The sequence below is a fragment of the Artemia franciscana genome, chromosome 6, assembly GCF_032884065.1.
Source record: "Artemia franciscana chromosome 6, ASM3288406v1, whole genome shotgun sequence".
Lineage (NCBI taxonomy): Eukaryota > Metazoa > Arthropoda > Branchiopoda > Anostraca > Artemiidae > Artemia > Artemia franciscana.
Window position 1 is genome coordinate 3,529,290 of NC_088868.1, and position 20,954 is coordinate 3,550,243.

At 35.0% G+C, this 20,954-nt stretch overlaps 1 protein-coding gene across 5 annotated transcripts in view; it reads right to left on the reverse strand.

The window, feature by feature from the left end:
* Window positions 1-543: 543 nt before the first annotated feature.
* The window catches only part of LOC136027923 (monocarboxylate transporter 14-like), a 35,378-nt gene continuing 14,967 nt past the window's right edge, over window positions 544-20,954 (reverse strand). The window contains exons 1-5 of one of the 5 annotated variants that reach the window (XM_065705368.1): window positions 14,183-14,349; window positions 10,901-11,168; window positions 6,655-6,719; window positions 3,873-4,066; window positions 544-1,108 (exon numbers count right to left, since the gene is read on the reverse strand). In XM_065705368.1, the coding sequence (XP_065561440.1) occupies window positions 921-1,108; window positions 3,873-4,066; window positions 6,655-6,719; window positions 10,901-11,032 (579 nt within the window). In that variant the 5' untranslated portion in view covers window positions 11,033-11,168; window positions 14,183-14,349 and the 3' untranslated portion in view covers window positions 544-920. Of the gene's footprint in view, window positions 1,109-3,707; window positions 4,067-6,654; window positions 6,720-10,887; window positions 11,169-14,182; window positions 14,350-14,552; window positions 14,759-18,001; window positions 18,146-20,954 lie in introns of those variants that run through there. The other 4 variants (XR_010617698.1, XR_010617700.1, XR_010617699.1 and 1 more) reach the window with 4 other exon arrangements.

The following is a 20,954-nucleotide window of genomic DNA, read 5'->3' on the forward strand; positions in this document are numbered from 1 at the left end:
GCTAAAACAAAATTTTATTTTGATTCTTTTAGAGAAGTAAGTAAGTCACCAAAGAAAACTTGGGAGCTAATCAATTCATGCTTAAATCGATCACCAAAAACTTCTAAACCATCAGAAATAAAGGACGCTCATGGTCATATAATTGAAAGGGAGTTAGAAATAGCTAATTACATGAATTTGCATTTCGCGTCAATTGGACACTCGGTAGCCAACAAGCTCCAACATAACCTTCCCTATGGTCAATGTGATTATCGTACATACCTTGTAAAGCCTTCTGTAAAATCTATGTTTTTAACACCGGTAACAGAGAAAGAGCTTGCCAATATTGGTAAGCTTTTGAAAAATGGGAATTCCCCGGGGATTGATGAATCGTCTACGAACATTGTGAAAGTTGTTTTACCGAGTATTAATAAAGTAATGTGTCATTTGATAAATCTGTCATTTAGATCAGGAACTTTTCCGGATTCATTGAAGAAAGCAAAGGTGATACCACTGTATAAAAGCTCTGACTGGAGCGATTACACGAATTACAGACCGATATCTATTCTTTCAGGCTTTTCTAAATTAATGGAGCGATGTTTTATAATCGAGTGTATAATTTCCTTACTTCGAATGATTATTTTTCAAAAAATCAGTATGGGTTTAGAAAGGGACATAGTACGCAGGACGCTATCCTGACAATGGTCCAATTTATTCACGAATGTCTTGATAAAAAAAATGATTCCTGCAAGTATTTTTTTGGATCTTGAGAAGGCATTTGACACGATTTGTCACGAAATATTATTGTTTAAATTAAGCCATGGCGGGATACGAGGACCAGCGCACGATTTTATCGCATCTTACCTAGCAGGTCGATCCCAAGTAACAACTATCAATAAAACAGCTTCGGATCCAAGCTTATTGCCCAATATTGGTGTTCCTCAGGGTTCAATTCTGGGACCACTGCTCTTCCTAATATACATAAATGACCTTCCATCAGCAACAGAAACCAACAGCCTGAATGTCCTTTTCGCCGATGATACTGGATCAACACTTGCAGGGAAGTCGGAAGATGATGTCAAAGAGAAGCTGCAAATCGTGTTTTCCCAGCTGATTGTATGGCTAAAAGCTAATCTTTTGTCATTGAATGCCGCCAAAACGAAATTCATCATTCATAGTAGACTTGGACACAAAGCAAAAGGAATTTCAACAATAATTGATCAGGCTACAGATATTCGAATTCAAAGGGTAACTTCACTCCGGTATCTTGGTATAACTATTGATGAAAATCTATCTTATAAAGAACATTGTAATAGATCACGCGTTAAAATCGCCCAAGGAGTTGGTGTAATGAGGAGGCTTCAGCATTTTTTCCCCTATGAAGTTCTACGACTCATTTATTTTGCCTTGGTGTATTCCCATCTTACGTATTGTCCCCTAATTTATTTAGCAACTTTCAAATATCATATAAAACCGCTACAGACTCTTCAAAACCGGGCTCTTCGAATTTTGCAAAGATATTTACCGTCACCTTCTTCCTATCCAAATAAATCTAAAACTGAAACTATATATTTATTAACTAATATTTTGCCTGTTTCAGAATTATTCACTCTTCATTCTTTTTTATTCAAGGTAAAATATAACCGCTCAGAACTGCCTCCGTACTTTCGTACGAGAAATTTTTTCCATGAGGAACCTGACCATGTTTATGAAACCCGTAATAAATGGAGAATGCAGCACCTGAAATTAACCACTGAGAGATCACGGTTCTCGCCATATTTTTCGATCATGGGTTCATGGCATTTTTATCTACCATATATTGACTGCAGTAAATCTCTCCCACATATTAAAAAGCAACTTCATTCTATCCTTATAAATAAATTCAAGAATTAGTAATAAAAAAAATCTTAAAGTGAATAGTTGTTTGTTTGATATTGATAAGGTGGGCTCATTTTATTTTTTGTCTATTATTTTTTTTTTTTCAAATAAGTTGCCAGTCATCGGTCACCCTCGCTTGCACACTGTTTTGTTTTGTTTTTCGGATTTATATTTGCCGAGTGTCAGTCGTTTTGTGGGTGGGTTCCCGTCTAGTGGCGAGTCGTGGATTTATTGATATTTATTTTATGCATTTGTTTTTGTTTCTTTTTTTTGTCAAATAGGTGTGCTATATTGTTATACCGGGTCTTTGTCAATCGACCTTGTGTCTCCAGCTTGACCCTTTTTTTTATATATTGTGTGTGTTGTACAGAAGTTTAAATAAAATCTTGAATCTTGAAATCTTGACAGCGTAGAGTCCGTAGTAATGTCCTGATTAGTTTAAAAGAACAAGGTGCAAAGCTAGGACAAAGGTACAAAGACAAATTGTTTTATCGTATATAATTTTACCCACAATGTTATACGTGATAGACCTGTTGAAACCATAGAATAAGATAAGAATCAGAGAAAGGCCGAAACCTAGAGTTCAAACATATGGAGAGAGTTCAATTCACTAGTGAATATTTAATTTCAAAATTAAATTTCTTTTATTTTACTATAATTAAATTACTGTATCTTAGCTTAATTCTTAATTAATTTTCGGCTGAATTGTCAAGCCGACAAATTTCTAATCAATCTGACATTAACATAATAATAAAAGAAATTCTTCAGTTTAACCTTTAAAATAAAGAATTTGAACCAAATTTGTCCGTAAAATTTCGCATTCCTTGTCTTTGTTATTGGTAGGTTATTTTGTCACGTGGAATTTCTTACGATGATTTTTATTCATCAATCCTTCAATTTTAATATTTAGTCCTAAAATGAAAATTCTGCTTTTGTCGATAGCAAGATTTAGCTTTATTCTTCTACCAAATTACATTTTTGAAATTAGTATTTTTAGAAAGAACACCATTTCGAGAATTGGTCGAAAATAGCTATACAAATTTCCTAATTTTTAAGTAAGTTTAGAACATTAAAAAAAAGTATAAGAAATATGATTATTCTGGCGTTTTAATAGAATAGACCTGAAACTGATGGATTCATTTATACAAGTATCTTGACCTTTTGAAGCAAATTACTGCTGTAGATATGTAACAAAATTGTAGAGGGAGCACAAGTTTTAAGATGTGAGTTTTTCTGTTATTTTGTTTTTTATTGTGTTTCCTATTCCCCAATTTTTATTTTGTTTAATTTTGATTAGTTTGTTTTGTTTTTTTTTCTTTTTTTTGTTGATAAAGGCTTCCGTTGGAAGAAGCGCCAAAATATTTGCAGTCTTAATCCTACTAATTAAAAAGCAGAAATTTATTATTCTCTTTCCTTCTTATTTTAATTGCTACTATTATTTCATTTATTTTTATTATCTTATTTATCTTTTATTTTGCTATTTATTTTTATTTTACTAATTAGTTTATTATTCTTGTCTTATTGGTTAATTAGCAAAACCAGAATATTTATTCTCGAATTAACAAAACGTTCATTAACAAAACTATTCTCGAATTAACAAAACGAATTAAGAAAACAAAATATTTATTAACGAATTAACATAATAATTAACAAAACTAGAATTAGCAAGGATTGGTCAGTGTATCATGTACTATTGTCACTTTTCCAAACTGCCTGTTTCATAAACTTAACCATTTCAGCAAATTAGAGGCTTATTTATGAATGACATCCTTTTTTAAATAAAGGTAGGACCCCTGACCAAAGCCGTATCCAGGGGGGGGGAAGTTTATCAGATTTGAACACCACCATCCCCCTCACCCGAAATTTATGTGTGACTCGTGAAAAAGTAACAAAAATACATATAAAATTTTTAATACATTCTGAATAGTGTTTTTTCGTAAATCCCTCCCCCCTCTGCAAAAATTCCTAGATACACTCTTGCTCCAAACAATAAAATTCAGAAAACTATAGCTTACGTTCTTCCTCAATTGCCTCTTCTTCGATAACCTCAGTGAATCTCCTTGTTGAGCGAGGAATTGACATCATGCTTTGACGGAATTGGGATAAATTTTGTGACTGATTAAATTCAGGGATATTTTTGATTGAACCAGAATAAAATATATCTTTTCGGGTCAAAGGACGCGTAAAACTCCTTAAAGACGCAGATGATCTAGAAAAAAAAGAATCAAACAAAATATTTTTAGAGATATTTTTGATAGAGGATAAACTACAATCGAACCTAAGGCTCAATACAAGTTCCTCAACATATGTAGCAGACATATGTGTATGCATAAACCATCTTTGTATAGTCTTCCACTTTGCGAATCTGAAGAAGGATAATGACAGTTCTAGCAATGCAAAAAAAACGAAAAAAGAAGGAAAAATGCCTATGTTGAGCTATGCGTTATACTACTACTGCTACTACTAACAACTTACTACGGAACCAATCCACCTAAGGCCATCACAGCTACTCACGCTCCTCCTCAATCCAAAACTTTTCAAGGCCCCCCTCTTTAACCCTTCCAGGAAGTTACTATTTTCCTTAAATCTTTTCTTACATCCTCCCACAGCTTAGATACCAATACGTTATGAAAACTGGATTTATTTTTGAGACACAGTGCGCGGTAGCAATGCTAGCGGCTGAAGACAGCAAACTGGCACGTATTCAACAAAACTATTCACCCCGATTGCAAAATTAATGCAACAAAACAAAATTACGTTTTCGCCTATGGTGTTGTAGTACGATCTACGCGTCGGAGCGCGGGCTTGGAGGAGGCGCCAAGTTCAGAGCTCTGTACCAAAAGCTTCTCATGGGCAAGATACGAGTTTTCATGACTGTATATTGGCATCTAAGCTGTGCATCCTCCCACCTATTTCGGGAGCGACAAACTTTTCGTTCAGCCATAGACGGTTGCCCAATAAGGATGACCTTGGGCAATCTATCATCCTTCGTCCGCAAAAAGTGTCCTATCCGTCTCACCCTTTCTCTCATTATAGCCCTAAAAAGTGGCTATGATGTTTTTCCAATATAGCCTATGAGTTATGAATTTTCAAATTTAAAATAAATTGAGTTACGAAAGCAGTATGTGTCGAGTATATATCGAAATAGTGATGAGATACTTGAGTTTGTGGAGCCCTCATCTGATTCGTCTGTAAGACTCTATCCTTAGAAAAACGGAAGCAATTTTGCGTAGCTGAACGTTATTATTGAACGTTGCTGAACGCGGGCCTAGGTCTACAAAAAACCAAAAAGCGCATTGAAATGTTTTATATGGATCTTAGTTTAGTTTTTACGACCTGGACAAAAATCTAGGAGGGGGGGGGGCTTGACCCCCCGGATACAGCCTTAGCAACTGGTAACCAATTTCAGGTTGGTAAAATACAGGCCTTGTTTGATAGGTAAAGTTTCAAGGAAGACCAGAAAATTTTGGGTTCATAACCATACCAAACCTAATTCACATAATGACGTTATTTGGTTATTTACGGTCCCCAAAATTAATCGTCTTCTGTTAGACCTTAGCTTAAAGCTCTGATCAAACCAAAAGGAATTTCCTTCAGAAAACCCGAAGAGAAACACAAGAGACTTTTAAGACACGAATGTTTCGTGTTAGATAATTTTTAGGCTAATCTTGCAACATCAATGAAAAAAAAACTACAATAAAATGCAATATCTAGACAAAATAAAATGGTTTTGACCTTAAATAAGGTAGTTCTTGTTGTTTTGCTTAGAATCAACAACATATCCCTGTGTTTAACAACATAAGAACCTTTCTTCATTAAGGAAAAGAAATCCAAAGAATATTGGCCCGCCTCAAAGGATTTAAAAAAAAAATCCTTTTTGCGCCAGAACTATCCTTAAATTGGCCATTGGCCTGACCAGCGTCATACCCTAGTTCTTTATTGTACAGCTTTGATACCATGGATATAGGATCTCAGGGATTTCCTGGAAGGGAAATGGGCAAAGTTAAAAAAAAACTTTTTTTCGAAGTGTCCTTTTTTATAATTTCACTCGTTCTGTCACTTTGATATATTTTTGTTTTTCAAGGAAAAGAAGCGAAATGGCGCATGCGCAATTATTTTACTTATTTTTACTTATCTTTACTAATTTTTTACTTATATAAGTAAAAAAAAAACCTTAAATACCAGTAACTGAGGTGAAAGTGAGGTTAGTAAGAAAATCCCCATAACAAGAGACTGAAATGTACACGGTCATAAGGCCTTCGGGAATTGTCTAGGAGGAGGTGGTAAGTTTTTTGAGAAAGAACGTTTGTCTTACTGAAGTCCTTCCTTTTTTTTACAATTTTACTAACTTTTGCCATATTTAAATAGTTTTTTTGCGCCTGAACTGCGATTAAAAGGGCCACTGGCATGGCTAGCGACATGTCCTAGTTCTTTATGGTAATTTTTTTTTTAAGAAAAAAAAAAGAAAATACTGATTTTTTTTACCAACCAATAGAATGTAGACAATATTCATAGATGTTTATTCTATTTAAGAATCCTTAAGTTTTGTTGTATATCAGCTGTGTCAAAAAAAAAGAAGAAAGAAATAAAATAAAATAAAATTCGAATCATTTCGATCTCCTATGCTGGATGATTTTTTCTTATTGTCTCTCCAATGTAGTTCATTTCAATAGAAATATATTTCGTCTACTAGCTGTTAGTTTCCCTTTCTTCATAACAAATTCTCTAAATTTTCTCTCTTAATAAAACTTTAACTCTCCTAATTAGCAAAATACTCTTAATAAAATAGAGACTTACGCAATACTGGGTGTTGCTCTTGCAGTGAACATAAAACTGTATTCACTGTGATTATCGCCAACGCTCTGAAAACAAAACGTATAAATAAACAATTAAATAAATTTCATAAATTAATTAAAGTTAATTAGTTGATTATATTAAAGAAATAAACAAAAATAATTGACAAGGTAATATGCTCACAATACAAACACCTTTTTGCAACACACAGACACCCGACGTCACAACAACAGCGTAGACTGCTCCTCCACCCCACTCTTTTCGGAGCTTCATTTTTGCTACCGTGAAATTCCCGCATCCATAAATCTTTGATTGTAAAACGGATGTTAAAAACATAATTGGATTTTAATGCATGAAAGATTCTATATGAAAAAACAGCTTATGCTATAAGTGGACTGTGCAACAATCTAACAGTTTATAAAAACTTTAAAGCTCATTTACTCGTTCCAATTTCGACATGCTGGTCACAAAATAAACTCTAGCTGTCGATGATCACCCGAAGTTGCTCGGGATCGCTCAGGTCATATCTGGCCAACACTCGTGTATGATGAGGTCAGCCAAAAGCATTGGCCAGGTCTAAGGCTTAGCGTTGCTATGGAAGCGAAGGGATGAGTGCTGATGAGAAATTTCAGAGGAAAAATACTTTTAATTTCAATGTTCAAGAAACACTAGATAGTTAGAAAAAAATGGAAGTCCAAATTTTCAGGGCCAATAGCAAACCAGAAATCCTCGGTGGTGATGACAGGAGAATTTAAGCAAAATTTCAAAAATAAAGAGTCTTAAAAGTTCAAACTTCCGAGTACCAGTTCATGAGCTAAAAACCCTGAGTGCCAACAGATTACGGTCGACAGTACAAGCAGATCCCCCCCCCCAAAAAAAAAACCGTGTACAGAGATGCACCAGCGGTTGCATCCAGTCAAGGTTTAACTGCTGCTTTTAAGACAGACCAGAGGGTGACATGACAGCCTGATAAGTAGCTATGCAATTTTTTAACTGTTATTCTGGAAGGTCAAATTTTCCTCAATAGAGCGATCCTGGGATCAAAGGCTAAAAGGTGGACAGTGCTTGTGGCACGCAATAGTCGCGCGCAGACGGCGTGGCTTCGCTGCTTAGGCAGAGATTTTGTTGAGTTTTCGTCTTAAGATATACTTTGATGCTCAAAGGTCAGCATTACATCCACAGTGAGAAGATTCCAAAAAAAAAATAGTTTTCCATTCAGCGCAAATCTTTCTAACAGTAACAACCAGTTTGGGACTTCCACGAAAACCCAAAATCAAAATAATGTCTTCATTTTTAGTCACGTCTTATTCATATACTGCACAATCAATCAATCCTTATAAATATATTATACAATACGATCCGGTCCATTGTTTTTTTTTTTTTTTTAGTTATCAACATTGAGAATTTTTGTCCTCGGCCATAGGGAAACCTGACCACATTTAGAAACCTCATGAAGAGGAAACTATACTAGACCTAGACAAAAGCGTGCATTCAGATTACCTATTCACATCATAACACATGATTATCAATATGGATATTAATTGTGAGTTCTTATGATATTTCTAATATTTATATTAAGATCAAAACTATATATAAAGTTTCAAGTGTTGAAATCAGAAAAGAAGTTGAGCTGATAAACAAAAAATTTTGATTTTGAATTACAATCACCTTGGTGAACTGTGATGAAAAACTTCAGTGATGGCTAATTGGATTAATAACAAGACAGATAGTCTGAGTGAGAGGCAAAGCTGGCATAAGCCCTTTTTCAGAATTGTATAAAAACGATGTCATTTCACTTGTTGATAGATAGTCTATAATCCATCCAAGAGCAGAGCTGAAGTAGAACTAACGTCCACCCTATGGCAGAACCACAATACTCTCAGGGCAACTGAGATTTTCAGTTGCCCTGAGAGTAGAACCTGTGGATTCCACCTTAAATTTTACCTGTATGTCCTTGTGGACCTGGTTGGTCATACATTTTTTGAACAGTTTTTAGATCTCCAATCGCCTTCAAATGTCTAAAAGAACTAATAAACCAGTTTAATTACTGTTAACATAAGCCTATCTACCTTAATTCTGCCCTAGGATGGATGATAGACATGATCATCAAGAAGTAAAAAGAATCATTTTTATACAAGCTTTAGAATAATTTTCAAAAAAGCATTTTTATGCCAGCTTTACTTCTAACAGAAACTTTATGTCTTGGCTTTACTCTAATTAGCCATGGGTCTCAAAGTTTTCATTACTTTAATCTGGTTGATAATTTCAAATTTATATCTACTTATTTTTACTTGCTAGGAAATTATTTACCAGGTCTTTTATAACCTGGATAAAGTGAAAAATATAAAGATTATAAGGTAAAATACGTAAAGCAAAAAAATATATAAAGTAAAGAAATATAAAGTAGAGTAAAAACATATGCAAAAAATATATAAAGTATAACCTGGATAAAGTAAAACTTAAAACTAAACATGAAAGCACATAGTGATCACGATAGACAGTGCAGTCCTTGGTTAGTTACAAAATATGACATGACTATTCAATATCTTCACAAATTTTAGCTTTCTGGGGAACAGGAAATGAAATTTTTTTCACTTTCTAACAAATTTAGAGACAGTATTTTCTTTTTAATTATTTTATGTTGGTATTTTACTCTTTTTGGTAAATCCTCTAAGACAGAAAAGTATATATTTTTACATTTCATCTTGTCAATTGTCGTACGTTCAATGAAGCTAAATAGTCCCAAGAGGCTAAGGCAAAAAGAAACAAAATACTAATTTACAACATTTAGCAACCCTGGACGATTCATGGATCTGCGAAAAAACCCTTAATCCTCTTGTTCGGTAATGGATTGCCAATTAGATTTCTTTCGTTCTTGGAATTTTTTTTCTTCGCATATTATGCTAGAGCTATTCTAGAGAGGAATTAGACCTCTTCTAGAGGTACAAGTCAAAAGGAGTTGTAGTTTCTAGTATTAGATTCTAGAGTTAAACACACTATCAAAACAGCGGAGAGTATTGCTTCTATATGGCTTTTTTCATACAAACATTGCTTTGGGCAAAATTCGAAATAGGTTTCCAAGAAACTTAATAAAGGATTTCAAATTAAAATTAATTGCTAACCGACCCTGATTGTACAATGTAGAAATAGTCGAATCATCGTTTAATCGTCGAATCATTTACCCATTGCTTAACGGATATTCTAAAATCTTGATACTCGTTTTCGCTTACCTGTTGACAAGTCCTTTAGAAGCTGCCAGAACTATCTTCTTGGAGCTTTTTTCAATTATGCAATAATAATTGAATAATTATGTTTTTATATATTCAATTATAAAAATATATATTTTTTTCAATTATTTTTTGAGGATTTTTCAATTTTGAATTTTTTCTTAATTTGAGGATTTTTTTTTCAATTATAGATGATAACGATAATTATTTTCAAATGTCGTTCTTCCTACGAGAATTTAGTGAATAAAGGGTGCCCGTTCAGATAATAACGGGTGTCCTTTAAGATAATAACGTGTACCAGTTAAGATACCCGTTACTTAATGGGTATTTGAACATACAAATAGAGCTCAATTTTCTTAGCAGTGAATCATTCCTTTAATGGAATCTAGTGAATACCGGGTACCTGTTGATAAAAATAACGGGTATTTGAACGGATATATAAAAATACAGATATATTTCATTTATCGACATTGTTTAAACTATGATTATTATACTTTATTTTAAAAGATAGTCATTGCCTAACCTGCTTCCGTGTTAGATTATAGAGACGGAAATTAAGTCAGTTTCTCTCAACGTCCGGGTATCCATTTCCTAAAAAACCAAGGTCTTTACTGACATTTGAAAGTCACGTCCTTTGGAGTTTAAGTGAATTTTAATGACAAGTTTCCATCTGTGTAATTAGTTCAAGTTTTGTCCTAGTCATGTGATCATTTATCCTCCAAACTCTGTTATGTGTAAAAAGAAAAATTATACATCGTACAAACTTTATGAAAGTTAGAGACGCTAGAAATCCTCAGTCAGTCGAGCCTCATATTGTCTGCTAACGCTACCACAAGCTGTGAAAGAAGACACGCATATTATTAGGGAAGTAAAAGAATATACTAAAGAAATAAATGAGAAAAGGAGAACTTGTACTACTATGGGGCATACTGAATAACAGGTACCGTTTAGAAAAATAACGGGTACCCGTTGGATAGCGGGTATTTAAAAACGTAGATACCTTTATAGTTAATTTCGCTTACCTGTTGACGAGTCCTTGAAAAACTGGCACGAGAGATGGACCTTGCTGGAGCAAGGAATTTATTCTCAATAATGGGCATTGAATCGTTCTGTCTAATGGAATCCCTTTGGATAGCAACAACTGGCTGGGTCATATTTCTGGGTAGTCCATTGGGCGGCTGAGTGCCATTTGTGGTGACTCTATTTTCGCTGTTTTTCTTCACAATTTCAATTCCATTCCCAATTGGATCTTTCTTCAATGAATCAGGTTCATTAACAACTTTTGTTTCACTAAAATAATATTTTAGTAAATAAATAATAAATCAAATACAATGAAAGGAAAAAAAATATATATACAGTTAAATTACAGGAATATAAATGCTTTTCAAACACTATAATAATATAGATGAAAAAAAAGTGCGGGGTTTTCTCCCAACCATTGAACTCTTCTCTTTGCCGGGAAAGCATTAAGTTTTTCTAAATATTTGAACTTTTCTGCTTCATTAGTCTGCTTTAATTATGAATATCTGCTTTTTCGATTCTATCTTTAATTGTATTTTAAGTATAATGTTCTTCAATTAATTGTCTTTATTAGGAAGCCAGTAGGTAGCAAAAACTGGTCATGATGACATCAGTACTTATCGTAATTTCCGCAGAGTTTCTTTTATGCTGATTTTTATTAGTTTTTTTTATGAGGCACCAAATGCCCCCATCCCTCCCCCCTAAAAAAAACAACCGAGATTAGTTTAGATACATCGCCAAAAAGAACAACTCGCCCTATATTAAAATCTATGAAATAATTATAGGTGTCACATGACCCCTTACAAGTCAGAAACTTTTCTTTTAGTCTTAAATTGATGTATATCAAAGAATTTTTTGTAGCGCCCTTTCACTCACTATATTCGTTGCACTCGGCAGCTCTGGTCGTCAGCACACATGAATGGCACTCGCTTCGCTTCGGTGATGCTTGGGTCTTAGGACCTTGAATGAGGTCATTCCAAGTCCATTTTTTTTATAGAATTTCTATTGTTTAAAATTTTTCTCAAGCTTCCAGTATATCTTGAAAAATTTAATGTGAGGCTTGAATTGCTTAGTTATTTACAGAGAGCATAAATAAATACTTTCCTTAGCGACTCTCTGCTTACAATAAGCAGAATTCTTGCACGTCATTAGCAGCCCTTACATCCTTTTTATCAGTTTCCTTTTCTCAGCTTTGAAATTTTTAAGTCCCAAAACCAATTTTCTGTTAAAAGTGTAAGTCTCTGCTAGAAGCTGACAATAATGAGTAAAACAGAGTCCCATAATTTTGGTTCATATTCACTACTAAAGAAAATCCAATATTTTTAAGTTCTCCAACAAACGGCGAAAGAATAAAATATCCAAAGTGGACCTGGAGCTCAAAAATAATCAAATCCTTCAGGAGATGTGAATTATTTTGAAAATTTTCATTGTTTTGAAATTCCTACTACCTATTGGAGAACTCAAGAGTAAACAGCAACGATTAGTGGCATCAATGCACGATAATTTACAAAGGAGATGGGGCAAATGTAATTCTCTAAAATCAATAGGGGGGGGGAACCTATCATTTTTTCGACAAGAAAATGCCCAAAAATGAATTTTTAGTGTAATTATCCCCCCCCCAAACAATGTGATTCCAAGATTCAAGGGGGGGGGGGCAAAAGAGCAAACGGTGACAATCAGAGGTGTCAATTCGAAAAGCTTAGAGGGGAGCCAAAGGTATTTTTTTCAGAATCTAGGTGGAGCTTATGTGTCATTTTTTCAATATCTCCAAAAAAATACTCAAAAAAGGCATTTCAATGAAAATACCAAACAAAAAGGTATTTTTCTAAATCAAAGTGGTCAAAAAATCTAGGCAGAACATATCCTACCCCCCCCCCCCAAACCTCTTAACACCCAAAACACTACCCCTACCCCATTTTGTCTGAACAGCTCAAAATGTTTTCTAAATAAGTGTTTGGCAATTCGGTGGATAAAGCTTGCACATGTATAACAACGGTATATTATAATATTTACTCGCCAAAAACTCTTTGCGCGCTATAAGCCATACTTGTCAGTCGAGAGGTTACAAATTTCTCCAGGATGACTGAGATTTCTCATCGTTGCAAGGGATCAAGCTTCGTTAATCGAACAAGGCAAAATATAAAGGTGCATAATTTACTATAAGGCATTTCAAACTCTACCCGTTCTTCACAAATACTAACGTCATTGTTTGAAATGTCAAAAATCGTAATTAAAACAATGAGACTAAAAAAAAACGCGAAGAAGTAAAAAATTATAATTATGTTACCCTGAAAGACCAAAATTTGGCGAATGTTGACATTCACCGGTGAAAGTCCGAAATAAGGATATTTAACAAATATTTCGGACGTACACCAAGCGACTAGGACCAGTCAGCTTTGTCAATCTTATGCAAGGTTTGATGGTGACAGGTTTGTTAATGCTCACTGTTTGATGGTGAAATGTTCCGTTATGCGTCAAGGTTTGATGGTGATAGGTTAGGTCATACTCAAGGTTTGATGGTGAAAGGTTAGCTTATGCTCAAGATTTGATCGTGACAGGTTTGTTTATGCTCAAGGTTTGATGGTGAAATGTTCCATTATGCGTCAAGGTTTGATGGTGATAGGTTAGGTCATACTCAAGGTTTGATGGTGAAAGGTTAGGTTATACTCAACGTTTGATGGTGACAGGTTAGGTTATGCTCAAGGTTTGGTTGTGACAGGTTAGGTTACACTCAAGGTTAGATGGTGAAATGTTAGGTTATGCTCAAGGTTTGATGGTGACAGGTTAGGTTATGCTCAAGGTTTGATGGTGAAAGGTTTGGTTTAGTTTCAAGTTTTGATGGTAACAGGCTATGTAATACTCAAGGTTTGATGGTGACAGGTTAGTTTAAGCTCAAGGTTTGATGGTGACAGGTTAGGTCACGAAATATTATAAATGTCGGAATTGCTCGACATTCACCATTAGTGCATGGTGAATGTCAACAGACACCAAGTCACCTGGTGTATGTCCGGAATATTTGTTAAATGTCCTTATTTCGGACTCTTAACCAGCGAATATTGACGTTCATCATATTTTGGCCTTTCACCATAATAAGTACATATTTACTGATTTTCTGGATTATCATTCACAATACTATGTCGAGATTGAATTAGTTTATTTCATTCCTTATCCATTTCAGATTAGGAAAACAAATGTTCATGCTTCGCGACAGTAATTTAATTACATTGTTAACAAACAATTTAGTTTAACTTTTTTAGTAAATTTTTAAAGAGGATGTCATAAACCTGGCAGTTGCGCCATCCTCTTCATCATCATTTGGCTTTTGTACTTCGAGAACAACATCTTTTAGCTGCGATTGAGAGGTAACAGTCAAATAATTAGTTTCTTCTATAATCGGTTGCAACGCATAGCTACTTCCTCTATCTCCAACCTAAAATCTATCTCCAAACATTCAACTTAATGCTAAAAAAATACCTATGGCCGCGAATTCACAAAATAGCTTTCTTTACAAAGCAAGAGAACCATGTCAGGCCATTCGAAAACCGACTGGCAATTTCAAGGCAAAGCTGTCGCACGAGTGGTCGTCTTTATTACGGCAGTAGTCTCGATATAGTGTTTTAAGTATTTGTTCAGTACTATTACTTCCATACTTACACAACAATTGAGTACAAGGCCACCGATAATCAAATGAGCTCCACGCCAACCATAAGAATCTTGGAGCCAAGCGGCGAAAGGGGCACACAAAAAAGTTCCAAAGCCTGAGCCACATACGGCAATGCCAGTGGCCATGGCACGTTTTTTCTCAAAATAAAAATTGACTAGCATCAGGGAAGGCAAGTAAATCAAGCCAAGTCCAATTCCTGAAAACAGAAAATATACTTAAAAACAGATCCAAAAAATAATGAGTCTAGCTTATTACGACGGGCGTAGAGTGAACGATCAAAATATAAGGAAGCATTTTTTTTTATATTTGCGTCCCATGTCCATAAGAAAACGTCTTTTTTGTTGATTTAAATTAATTTGTTTCCAAAATATAAAATCTGTATATACAAATTTTGAAATCATTCATCTTCAAAAAAAATCAATATATTTTTATCTCTTCTCTGAAAAAAATCTATAGTTTGAGAAAATATTATTGAACTAGTTAAAATTAGTCTACAAGTATATCTATTTTTTAAATATATCAAATTCAAACTGAAAAATTTGAAATCATACGGTTCTTTTTTTATAGCCTGTTACCTTATCTTTATCTTTTTATCCCTACAATAGAAACATAAATCTATCAAGGTGATTACACGGTAATTGTAGCAAAATTAGAAGAGAACGTTTAAGGCAATAGTTTTAGAATAAATCGTTGCCATCACTGAGGACCGGATACAAAAACATGTTGCCCCCTTTCCCCAAGCACAAAATTCTAAGTTTCCTTAACCCCTTCAAAAACCTTTATAGTATATTTCAACTTGATCCCACAGCCATGAGACAAGAACAGGATATCCTGTAAGGAAATTTAAAATCGTCTTCTTTATGAAACCAGGTTATATGCAACTTGCAAAATAAGAAACTTTGGCGTGGCTTCAGACATACAACAAATAATAATAAAAAATAATATATAATGAAAATTCCCCTATGAGTATCGGAAACATACTGAAGCTTCTGTTGTATATTCGGTTGGCATACGTTAACTGCTGTTTAGGATTGTGGTAATTGACTGCTTGGGAGTTAACAACATTTCCAATTATGTATGCTAAGGTTTTTTTCCTGGGGGGTCCTTTGGGCTGCTCTTAGGGGAGGGGTGACCTCCCCTTCTACCAGAGCGTAGATTTGGAGATATTTTCCCTCTCTCTTTCTCAATCAATTTATGGACATACGAAGGAAGAAAATATTTTTTCCTTATTATTAGAAAATCCCAACTAGGAGGAATAGTAAAAATGAAAAATAAAACGCCACAAAGTTGATAATTAAAGTTTAAAATCTTACCCACCAGAATTAAGAATAAAATCTGGATAGCCCTTAGAAAATTTAGCAGTTTGAATTCACCTCATGTTCTTTTGAATGCAAAGATTTAAAAACAAAATGGTAGAATTCTAAGAATTAGAAAAAAGGAAAACACAAAGAATAAGAAAAGAAATAACGAAATATATGATATACAAAAGGAGGCTAAAACGATGCGATACCTTAAAGAATTACCCTCTCTCGTCCATCGCAACATTTTTTTGGGTCTGTGCCAACTGATTAGAAATGATAGGGTGATATGCCACAACTTGTAGAGTTTGGATAAGAGATCCGAATAAACGACAGAAAACTAAAAGCCGACGCCTGCATTCCAGAAAAACTCTTGACTCCAATCAAACAAAATTTATTTACTTCCATCAGTTTTGTGCCAGTGATAGTGAGATCTAATAAACCAAACATCATTCTCTAAGTTTCTAATCATGTAATTTTCTTAATGATGTGAACTTTCATCATTATGTAAGTTTTGAAATATCCCTGTTAGGTCAGGCGTTCGCCAATGGGAAGATTTATCCCCATATTTATTCAAGACGTGCATTAATCATATGTTGACTAATATCGAATCTACCTGTTTTCTGGGCTACACTGATATATACTATGTTGCTTGCCCAGACAATCTCTTGTTGATTAGTAGAACGCATAGGATTAGGTCTGAATGTTGATAAATGTGGTTACCTAGCATTTAATGTAAAATCGCCATCTACAGTTTTAGCACTGCCATGTGGATCTTCTTCAATCCAATGTGCTAATGTATTAATGGGCTTGGGATCCATATTTGCAGTAGGCCTTCTTGGCTCTCTGAAAAGGCTCTTGTCGACATGAAACAAAGCATTCAAATAGGCCATGGGAAAATCGTCTCTAATCGTGGTCGTTACTCACGTCGAGCGCTTGCACGTCCTTATAGTACTTTTTGTGATCACTCCGTTTTATGTCTGGTATGTACCCTCTGCCCGAGAAAAAGCAATTAAAATCAATTCAAGTGATGCATTTTCGGTATCTGAAATACCTACTTTATTTGCATCGATTTCACACCTCTGTTAGTAAATACGGTGCTACGGATATTTCTGTGTCCATCGAAAGATTAAATACTGTTTTAGCTGATAATGCTTTTTATTTCGCAGGGTTGTTCCCACCCGCTAATCCAAATGTTTTGCCGCTAATGGTTGTCATATTTGTGCAGATTGAAGTTTTTTGTTTCTTTTTCCTAGTACCCTGCTTGTGTTTCTTTGTTTCGTAGCTGGTTGGAAATTATTACAAAGTTCGAATTTTGGTTTCTCAATTGACAGGAGTAGAATTTTCTTCTCCAAATTAAGGAAAGCTCAGTTCCTAAAAATATTCTACCAGACCTGTTTGGAAAAAGTGAAAAATCCACTCAAAGGAAGTATCTTTAGATTAACAGTTTTGGGAGTTTCCTGTTGCGCACCCCACCTTAACTGAAAACCTTGCCAGAAAACCTGACATACTATTTATGCTGTATGTAAATTGAATAGACAACACTTTTTTTAACAATGAGTAAGAGATTATAAGTTTTCTTTACTTTAAACTAGCCTGTCGTTAGCATTTCGAACTGTTGTGACATTCAATATCCCTTATCAACCTTTACCAAAACTGTTTTGGGAATTCCCTGTGGTGCTCAGAAAATTTGCTAAAGGGCCGTTTGTCTAACAGACAGTCATTCGACGCTGAAACTCGCAAAATAATTTTTAAGATATCAAATGGTCATAATTTACTTTTACTTAGTTCATCCTTCTTACCATCAAAAATAAGACAAATAATTCTGTTTTTCTTTTTCACCCTTTGGAAATATTAAGAATAGTTTTTTTCCGTCCTATAAATGAAAGCTTTTTTAATTTTAAATTCACCATTTCTTTGAACATGCTAGAAATTGGCTAACAGCTAACTTAGCTCCCATTGTACCGTAGGTTAAAAAAAGTATTCTGTAATTTTTTATTGCCACCTTCTAAAATTTAATAATTTAATAAAAAAATAATAATTTTATAATACTAAAATCATTCCTATACACGAAAGGTTTGATTTTAGATTAAATGCAATTCTTTTCAAACATGCTAGAAGTTATCAAACACCTTACTTACCTCCCATAACACCATAGGTTAAAAAGAGTACATAGATGTTTGTTGCCTGGGACGCCAAAACAAATGATAAACATCCAATAATAGCTCCAATTATCAAAGTCAGCCTACAACCAATAACGTCCGACAGTGCACCAACGAACGGACCTTAAAAGAAAACAAAAAGAAAACCTTAATTTTACATCATTGAGCATTTAACTATTGTAAACTAAATGAAGTAAAATTTGTAATTGTGAAGTTTATTAATAGCAATAAACATGAATAAATAATACGAGCATAATAATAATAATGACAATAAATAATAATAATATTATTAAATATAATATAATACAACTAACTAATAGTAATAAACACAATAATAAAAACAAAATTAATAATATAAATACTGAAAACACAATTTATACTAGAAGGTAAGTAGAAATAGGACTAATCTCAGGAATTTCACCAGCTTGTAGAATTTCAACAGAATCCTGCTTTCTCATTATTCTTGTCTAATTGGATTCATCAATAAGACTTCCTCTTCAAAAAATCCCATCCTCAAATCTACCGATTCTTCACGTTCCTCAACAAAATACAAAATCTTTCCCTTCTTTTATATTCTTTTCCCCAATATTTTATTTTTGAGCGTATACATCAATTTAAGGGGGAAAAAACACAAAAATGTAATGCCTAAGATGGATTTTTGTTCAAAAGTCCTAAGCAATAACTAATTAACAACAAGAAATAATAAACAACAAGAAAAACACGAAAACTAGTAAAACTGGAAAAAGAAACATAAATAAAAGTAAAAGTATTTATGACAATAGCAATGCAGAAAAGAAGAAGAAAAGGTGCGTTTATCGAAGCTGACAAAAAAACAATAAAAGTCAGAATTCAATAACGGTTAAAGAGACCCTTGGCCTCAACAATATAGCCTACTAACCAGGTTTCGTGAGATTTTACTAAATAGTTTAAAGCCGTTGACAGCTTAAATTTTAAGCCTAAAGAAAGAAGAAAAAAGTGATAGACAAAAATAAACAAGGGCCACAACATGAAGAACAAAAAGGAGACCCACAGGTGAAAGAAATCAATATCGATCATCATAAATCAACGCAAATCTTTAACCAAGTTATTGTAAACGTAAATGCAATCATCATATAACCACTACTACCACTAACAACTCACTGCAGCACCAAGCCTCCTGAGACGAACACAGCTACTCATGCTTCTTCTCCATCCCGATCTATTCAAAGCCTCTCATGCAATTATCATACAATCACTACTACTACTAACAACTCACTGCAGCACCAAGCCTCCTGAGACGAACACAGCTACTCATGCTTCTTCTCCATCCCGATCTATTCAAAGCCTCTCATGCAATTATCATACAATCACTACTACTACTAACAACTCACTGCAGCACCAAGCCTCCTGAGACGAACACAGCTACTCATGCTTCTTCTCCATCCCGATCTATTCAAAGCCTCTCATGCAATTATCATGCAATCACTACTACTATTAACAACTCACTGCAGCACCAAGCCTCCTGAGACGAACACAGCTACTCAAGCGTCTTCTCCATCCCGATCTATTCAAAGCCTCTCATGCAATTATCATACAATCACTACTACTACTAACAACTCACTGCAGCACCAAGCCTCCTGAGACGAACACAGCTACTCAAGCGTCTTCTCCATCCCGATCTATTCAAAGCCTCTCATGCAATTATCATGCAATCACTACTACTATTAACAACTCACTGCAGCACCAAGCCTCCTGAGACGAACACAGCTACTCATGCTTCTTCTCCATCCCGATCTATTCAAAGCCTCTCATGCAATTATCATACAATCACTACTACTATTAACAACTCACTGCAGCACCAAGCCTCCTGAGACGAACACAGCTACTCAAGCGTCTTCTCCATCCCGATCTATTCAAAGCCTCTCATGCAATTATCATACAATCACTACTACTATTAACAACTCACTGCAGCACCAAGCCTCCTGAGACGAACACAGCTACTCAAGCGTCTTCTCCATCCCGATCTATTCAAAGCCTCCCTTGCAATTATCATGCAATCACTACTACTATTAACAACTCACTGCAGCACCAAGCCTCCTGAGACGAACACAGCTACTCAAGCGTCTTCTCCATCCCGATCTATTCAAAGCCTCCCTTGCAATTATCATGCAATCACTACTACTATTAACAACTCACTGCAGCACCAAGCCTCCTGAGACGAACACAGCTACTCAAGCGTCTTCTCCATCCCGATCTATTCAAAGCCTCCCTTGCAATTATCATGCAATCACTACTACTATTAACAACTCACTGCAGCACCAAGCCTCCTGAGACGAACACAGCTACTCAAGCGTCTTCTCCATCCCGATCTATTCAAAGCCTCTCATGCAATTATCATACAATCACTACTACTACTAACAACTCACTGCAGCACCAAGCCTCCTGAGACGAACACAGCTACTCAAGCGTCTTCTCCATCCCGATCTATTCAAAGCCTCTCATGCAATTATCATGCAATCACTACTACTATTAACAACTCACTGCAGCACCAAGCCTCCTGAGACGAACACAGCTACTCAAGCGTCTTCTCCATCCCGATCTATTCAAAGCCTCCCTTGCAATTATCATGCAATCACTACTACTATTAACAACTCACTGCAGCACCAAGCCTCCTGAGACGAACACAGCTACTCAAGCGTCTTCTCCATCCCGATCTATTCAAAGCCTCCCTTGCAATTATCATGCAATCACTACTACTATTAACAACTCACTGCAGCACCAAGCCTCCTGAGACGAACACAGCTACTCAAGCGTCTTCTCCATCCCGATCTATTCAAAGCCTCCCTTGCAATTATCATGCAATCACTACTACTATTAACAACTCACTGCAGCACCAAGCCTCCTGAGACGAACACAGCTACTCAAGCGTCTTCTCCATCCCGATCTATTCAAA